The sequence below is a fragment of the Eulemur rufifrons genome, chromosome 28 (genome assembly GCF_041146395.1).
Source record: "Eulemur rufifrons isolate Redbay chromosome 28, OSU_ERuf_1, whole genome shotgun sequence".
In the NCBI taxonomy this organism is placed as follows: domain Eukaryota; kingdom Metazoa; phylum Chordata; class Mammalia; order Primates; family Lemuridae; genus Eulemur; species Eulemur rufifrons.
In genome coordinates this window covers 45,716,651-45,724,438 of record NC_091010.1, presented here as the reverse complement: position 1 = coordinate 45,724,438, position 7,788 = coordinate 45,716,651, and the positions used below count along the sequence as shown (strand labels likewise).

General features: G+C 37.4%; 1 protein-coding gene across 3 annotated transcripts in view; it reads right to left on the bottom strand.

The window, feature by feature from the left end:
• Positions 1-284: 284 nt before the first annotated feature.
• The window catches only part of R3HCC1L (R3H domain and coiled-coil containing 1 like), a 32,677-nt gene continuing 25,173 nt past the window's right edge, over positions 285-7,788 (bottom strand). For all 3 annotated transcript variants that reach the window (XM_069459993.1, XM_069459994.1, XM_069459995.1), the window contains one exon: positions 285-1,181. In XM_069459993.1, coding sequence (XP_069316094.1) covers positions 1,114-1,181 — 68 coding nt within the window. In that variant the 3' untranslated portion in view covers positions 285-1,113. The remainder of the gene's footprint in view (positions 1,182-7,788) is intronic.

Sequence of the window (7,788 nt, the reverse complement as noted above, 5' to 3'; positions counted from 1 at the left end):
GTAACAGATAGCCTGGTGCTGCTTGCCAAATGCCTCTGGCACAGGCTGAGCAGCTCATACCAAGAACACGCTGTGTGCCACATGTCTTCTGCAGGATGCCAGATTTGACAGAGATGGCAAAAGGCAAGAGGTTGGTGTGGGGCTGCACAAGGAGAATGAGAAAGGGAAAAGGAACTACCACATAGCAATCCCAGGATAGTCATTTTTGTAGTATACTCTGAGGCAGAGAGATGATGGGCTCTCTACCCAGAAGGGTTCAATAAAAGCAACAGATCCATCTAACCCATGCACAGCATCATAGCCATGAAGATAAGAAGACAGCTACCCTCCTATTTCTTTGTGGGAATGACAAAATTGACAAATAACAGAGCAATGTATGTCATAAAATGGGCTTTAATGTCTCCCTCTTACAACATGATATAACTGCTTAAACTGGAACTGGCACACAGCTCCCAAAGGCTGGCTTACTAAGAAGAATGAAGCTGGCATGCCCCCTGGCTGCTGTGCAGCTGGAAGAGCCCCAGGCACTGAGCTCAATACAAACTCTGGAGTCTAAATACCCACATGTGCTGCAGTTCACTAACTTTGGGGTCCTGGAACCGGTGGTGTAGCTTCTGTGTATACCAAGTACACCAGACACTGCTCTGTCTCTTGGTACTAACTGCTCCCTCCCCGCCCCCTCCCCTGCTCCCAATACTGCTTCTCTCAACTTTGTCAGGTAGTAAGGAATGCTGTCTTTGCAGGGCCTAAATCCCCCATCAATGCAGGTTTGAATCCTCTGTTCTGTTTTGTATTTGTTTTAAACATCATGGAAGTGTGACCCACACTAACGTGACTTGCCCTGTCCAGAGGACTCTTGGAAGTCACATCTTCCATGTTTCTTCCTAGTTGATGGCTCCCTGCTATCCCCACCACAGTAGGGCAATTCCAAAGAACTGCATTTAGGAGTGAAGACAGGTATCTATCTTCTTTCGATACCCAGTCAGTCCTTGTCTTGATCTCTTTATCTCTATAACATACACATCTGCATGTACACAGAGCTCTGGAAGGATCCTCTTATCTGAAGACTATGGAAACATTTTCTGATTCATGGAATTATCCCTTTCATTATGTTCAAACTGCAGACTGGTCTCTGCCTTCCCAGATGTCTTCCCGTTGCTTGGCTTCCAACCGTTTTCTCTCTGTAAATAAGAGCATTGTTAAACATGGTTGTATACTTCACATGACCAGTGACTTTCCCTTAATCCAAATTACAAGGCAAACTTTAATCATGAGACAAGTGGGTATCCCAGGGCCCAGGACCTGGCCTCTTTTACCTGATTTCCAGAGTTAATACCTTTAACTTTCCAAGTGCATTATAAGTAGAAATGATATTACCGTAAGTGTTTACATTTATTGCTATATGATAGAAAGAGAAAGACCTAGGGCTAACAGAAATTAAAAGTATATAGAATAAGTCAGAATCTAGCAGGATGCCAGATTCTAGTCTTGCCGATACATATTTGCTTTAACTCTACTTTTTAACTGTGTTTAGTGCATCAATATAATTGCCCATTATTCCAAGTTTACTGCTCTTTACAAATATTTCAATAGGGATCAAGAGTATGTGTTGATATTCTTCTTCTACCATGTTGCTCAATGGAAATAGTAGGCCCTGGGCTAATCATATCTCCCCTCTACAACCTTACTTAAAAAGTATTTCAGAGGCAAACCAAATTTCAATATTTTCAGAGCACTTCCCATAAGCCAGAAATCTTCTGGAATACACAATTCCAATATGGAAAAATGACCACATATAATGGAGGAAAGCTAAGGACTGTTTCTAAAAACAACAACAAAAATGTACAAATCTGGATAATCCATCTTCAGTTTTAATATAGAAACTTGGCTCTCCATTTAACACTTTCACCAAGACCTGAGAAAATACAGACCATACCCGGTTTAGTGGCCCAAGCACCTTTTTAGGTGCCAAAATACCAGTTCTAGCTGCATGACTGGTCCTTTATCTTAATACCACAAAATGGTGAAAAGCCTAAATCATTGATGATAAGCTTAAATGCTTCCTTCCAAGGGCCATTGTTCCAGATTGATAATGGCTGTAAAAATTTTCCAAGTCATGAACCAGGCGGATTACAGAAATTAAGGTGAGTTTAGAGTTAACACTTGCTATTTTGACATATCTTTCCAAATCAGCAGAAGCCCTTACAAATTCCTATATTATATTTGACTATACTTTAAGGGCAAAGAAGTTGGTTAGGAAGCTGACTGGCACTTGGAAATGTAAGAAAGAGAAATTCACTGCTATTTGGGCACCATCTTGTGGCATTATCTGAATACAGCAGCAAAGTTACATGAGGCAAAAAATGGGGGTCATCAAATTGCAAACTGAAAGCTGGTGGTTAACACAGCGTCCCGGGATGACAGTAGGCTTGAACTGAACTGGGATTCTCCGGGAGACAGCATAAAGGATAACTGGTTTGTCTAAAGAATTCCAGGATTTCTTTGGAAGGCAGTGCAGTTTTAATTCTTATAAACATGAAGAAGTTAGGAGGGAGTCTAAGGACAAAGGCAGCCTTAAATGAAAGCAATCAAAAACTGGTTCCAGATTCCAAGCAAAAGTGAAGAAACCAGAAAAGTGAATTATTAGAACTCAAGTTTTTCAATAAGGCATGAAACTTAAATCATAAAGGTAAGATAAGAAGTTATAAGAAAAGAAATCCAGGAGCAGTAGAAAAATATGATTGGCCAATAATCCATAGTTCTAAAATCAAAACAGTTCAGAAAATAATGTTCCTTTATTTTTAAAAGCTTAGGGCCAAAACTGATTGATGATGGCAAATCTAACCTGAAAGGATATGAGGCTGTTTATAGTCTTCATATATCCCATTTAATGTGAATAGTCATACACTTTGTTACAGAAATATTTAATATGATTGATTTTGGTGTTATGAAACATATTATAAATACCATATCACCTTTCTAAAATTTGAAAAGTTCAGAGTTCTGAAGCATTCCCCAACCTAATGCTTTTTAATAAAATACTGCAGGAGTAAATTCTGATGGTAAATTGTATGAAAAAACTAGTAAGAGTAGGAAGCATAAAGCAATAGTGAAAATACAAGGCATAAATTTAGAAATATAGAACATGATTAGAATAGAGAAATATAGGTTAGAATAGGACTTAAAAATAATTTCATTTTAAAGATGAGGAAATGGAAGTTTTGAGAGCTTAAGTGACTTGCCTAAGGTTACACAGTCTGAAGGAACTGAAGCTAGAACCCAGGTCCTTATTTATTTATTTATTTTTTTGAGACAGAATCTCGCTCTGTTGCCCAGCCTAGAGTGCCGTGGCATCAGCCTAGCTTACAGCAACCTCAAACTCCTGGGCTCAAGCTATTATCTTGCCTCAGCCTCCCAAGTAGCTGGGACTACAGGTGCACACCACAATGCCCAGCTAAGTTTTTCTGTTTTTAGTAGACATGAGGTCTCGCTCTCGCTTAGGCTGGTCTTTATTTTTATTTTTATTTTTTTTTGAGACAGAGTCTCACTTTGTTGCCCGGGCTAGAGTGCCGTGGTGTCAGCCTACCTCACAGCAACCTCAAACTCCTGGCCTCGAATGATCCTCCTGCCTCAGCCTTCTGAGTAGCTGGGACTACAGACATGTACCACCATGCCCAGCTAATTTTTTCTATATATTTTTAGTTGTCCAGATAATTTCTTTCTATTTTTAGTAGAGACAGGGTCTCACTCTTGCTCAGGCTGGTCTCGAAGTCCTGAGCCCACAACGATCCACCTGCCTCGGCCTCCCAGAGTGCTAGGATTACAGGCGTGAGCACCATGTTCTTAATTCTTAATAAGCATTATCTGAAAATATCTACAAATGAAAAAATGTAAAAAAATATATTGACAGAAAGATAAAGAAACATGTTTTCCTTTTATTAAAGAGACAGGAAAGCAGGTAATGCCTGATAAATTGCATGAAAGAAGGCTCCTATCATCTCCAACAATTAAAAAGGGAACTAAGTAAAGAGAAAGCCCAACAGCAGCATAAGGGCAAGGAACTAGGGGAGAACAGAAAATTTAGCACAAAACAATTAACCTAAACATTCACATAAGCTGGTCTCGAAGACTTTCATTCTCTAGTATTACAAATAAATCAACAGAAATGACTGTATCAAATGAGTTGACTGAAATCGTGGTGCAGTTAGTTACCACTTCTCACTAAGGGAACAGAAAGAACTGAAGATTGAAAAAGGGCCAGTTTGATGTCATGTTTAAAGAAAAGGGATATAAATGAAAAGACTTCCAAAATTTGCTTCTGCACCTAAGAAAAACTCATCGCAAAATCTACTTGTGGCCACCTAGAGACTAATAATCAAGATGCTTTGTGAAGAACACATCTGGTCAAACTAATCTATTCTAATTGCCTTCTTTTATGAAGTGACAGACTTGGTTGATCAAGGATAAGTAAGCTAAGTAATCTCTTAATTTTAGCAACGTTTTAGATTTTAAGTTTACCAAGTATTTATATAATCATCAATACACTGGAAAAATGTGGTTTGGAGAGCAGAATGGTTATCAAAGTATTAAGTGTCAACACAAGGAACCATGTGTTGTTTATTTTAGCAATAGCTGGTGACCTGGTCAGTTAGTCTTACATTAACATTTTCATCTCTGATCTAGGCAAAGAAATTAAGTTTAATACTAAAAAAAAAATGGGTAAATGCTGCATCTCAGAAAAAAAAAATACCCAATTAAAACAAAAGAAAATGTGGTTAGTAATGAAGGGAACTTCAGACATTAGGGGAGAAAAGATACCAAGAAAATATTCTAAGACCTAGATTATGAATCAGCAATGCAGCACTGCCCTTTAAGGCAGAATAATGGAGAGCCTAAAAAGGATTCCAGAAAGCAGCAACTATGATTAAATTTGTTTTATTACAGTTGATGAGGTATCTTATAAAGATGGTTTTAAGTTGTTAGTGATTTAATAAGTCAAACTAGGTAAAAGGATTATTATTTACTTACTCTTGCCTTTCAGGCCTGTGACCCAAAAGATGGCCTTTAAGAACCAATAATCACATACCCCCAAGAGTTGAATGGAAATAAAATTATAAAATAAAATTATAGCAGGCATTGAAAATGAGAAGGTAGCTTATTCTGAGAGGAAAGGATAGCCATCTCCAGTTTTAGGTGGGAATCAAGTATGTGAATAAGTGGAACATGAGAAATTTTTACACATATTCATGAGTTTGGTCTTAAAAATGTGGCTTTATCATTTAATATGAATCACTGTCTTAAAACATGTGATTAAGTGAAATACAAAGCACTCAAGAATGATCTATAACTCCATTTCCCACTCTAAGTGTAGATCTAATCTGTTATACATGCTACTGGACCAAAAGATATTTTCCCCATGTTTAGAGACTACATACTAAAGCTCTCTTCCTCCTGATCTATATGATGCGCTTTGCTTAAAATGATTGGGGTACTTCCTTTTCAATTCTTCCAAGAGCTTTAAATTCTGAATCTCCTTTTTAAGGACAAAGGCATAGACCTCTCATTTAAAAAGTAAGACTATCAAAAGTATGGTGAAAAATCTAGCAGGAAAGTATTTAAAACTCAAAATCATAAATTCCAAATTCATTATTTAAGAGGGTTTCATATGCCACATCTAACTCCAGGTTTCATAAAGAAAACCACAGTTCGAGGACTGAGAAAGTGTTCAAGTGGAGTCATGAAGAAAAACTAAAGTAACCAATGTCATTCACGTATTCCATCAATGAACATGTACTGAGTATCTTTTTATGTCCCAGGCACTGTGCCAGACAGCAGAACTCTTCAAGTGGGAGAAAGAAAGCCTGGAAGCATGTGTAAGTACCTATACTAGGACAGTATATACATTTTAATCCCTTTGCTTAATTATGATCAATTGGCAATGGCCATGTCAAAACTCACCAAGAAAGAAGATCATGATTGATTTAGCAATATCTGCCATGTGCAATGGATAGGGAACAGCAGTATAGAATACATATTTGTCACTACTAGCTCATGTTATAATGAACACAAAATTCCCAACATAAAAAATAATATCCTGAATTTGTAAAGCACCTTTCTAAACATCTTTACATATGTTAACTTATGTTGTGCTCAAAAAATTCTTCATAATTAGGTAGGATGAACATTACTTTCACTTTGTTGGAAACTAGGGCACAGAGAGGTATATCTGACTTGCCGATGGCCACACAGCTAGTTAATAGCAAAAGCTCTATTGCAGCCTAGATTCCCTCATTCCTAAATGATCTGTCCTTGATTTTTATAGTTAAAGGTTTTAGAACAGAATGGTGTTTGGATGTTCTCTATTTCTACTCAGAAAAAAAGAAGAGGAAACTGGTTTAAACTATCATGTAGATTTAAGTTAGACCTAAGGACGATTTTTCTGACAGTGAAAAGCTGCTAACCACTCATACAAGTAACTAAAAAGAAGTTTGACACATTTCATTTTCTGGAGACTTTTAAAAAAAATTATATATTTTTCAGAGACAAAAAATTACCCCGTCAGTCCTTCATGGGGAATTACAGAATTATAGAAGGAGCATGGGTTTTAACTAGAGAGGCCTATATTCAAATGCTTCCTCTCATTTTACCACCTAGGTGACCTTAGGACAGTTACTTAACTTCTCTGGGCCAGCTCTAAACTTGAGATAATACCATCCATCACAGCCTTGTCATAACACAATACCATCATATGTTACATTGATTGCTTGGAGTTTCCTTCTAGTCCTTTTAAACAACAAAAACCTTTTTATGGTTTGTAATCTAAAAATCTTTAGAACTGAAGAGGAAAAATGATTGCTTAAAATACCTAAAAGAGGTACATATTTTCTTCCCTACTCAAGGCAAATATTCCCACTAGATTGTAAGTCTTAAGGAGAGGAACAAAATCTTGCCATCTCTCTAATTCTCCTAAACAGGGAACACAATGCTTTGCACAGGACAGATGCTCAGTGAATGCTAAATGGTGTTGACAGAATATAGGAATTTTAAAATAAAGAGTAATGACAAAAAGCATGCACTGGAATCTATGCTGGATTCACCATATAATGACACTGCTACTGTCACTAATAAAAACAGCAACAGCTAACACTTATAGAAAAGGAATAAGAGAGTTCCTATGGTTTTTGAAGATGACTACGTATCTTTCATGGATTATCTCAGTTGATTTCCATTTTATGAATGATGAAACAGAGGCCTCCAGAGAGTAAGTAATTTGCTCAAGGTCACACAGCCAGTAAATGGCAGAGCTAAGATGTGGACCCCGGCAGTCTGATTCCAGAGTCTAACAAATGCTATCAACTATGCTGTATTGATCTCTCCTTGTCCAGTGGAAGAAGAAAAGATTTGGAACAAAAACATCTTCTGCTTAATACCTAAACAGTACTTTTACTTTCCACAGGGAAAAAAAAAAAAAAAATCTTTAAGTAAGAAGCCTTGGGCTCCAGGTAGGCAAGCTCATGAATATGTGCCCAATACAGAAAGATGCCAGAAAGAGATACATCAGGAAATTTTCCAGATGCATCTCATCAGATATGAAGAATGGGACAGTTCTGGAGCATAATAAAGGAGGAGTCCTCTATAATCCATACAGCCTCGCACCAATGGTTAGAAGGAACTTATCACAGTGGGTCTCTATTCACAAATAAAGGCCTTCTTTAGAAAATGGGGTATCTTCTTAGCCAACAGTCTTATTTATAATTGCATCAGTGAAATGTCCTTTGTACACCTAGA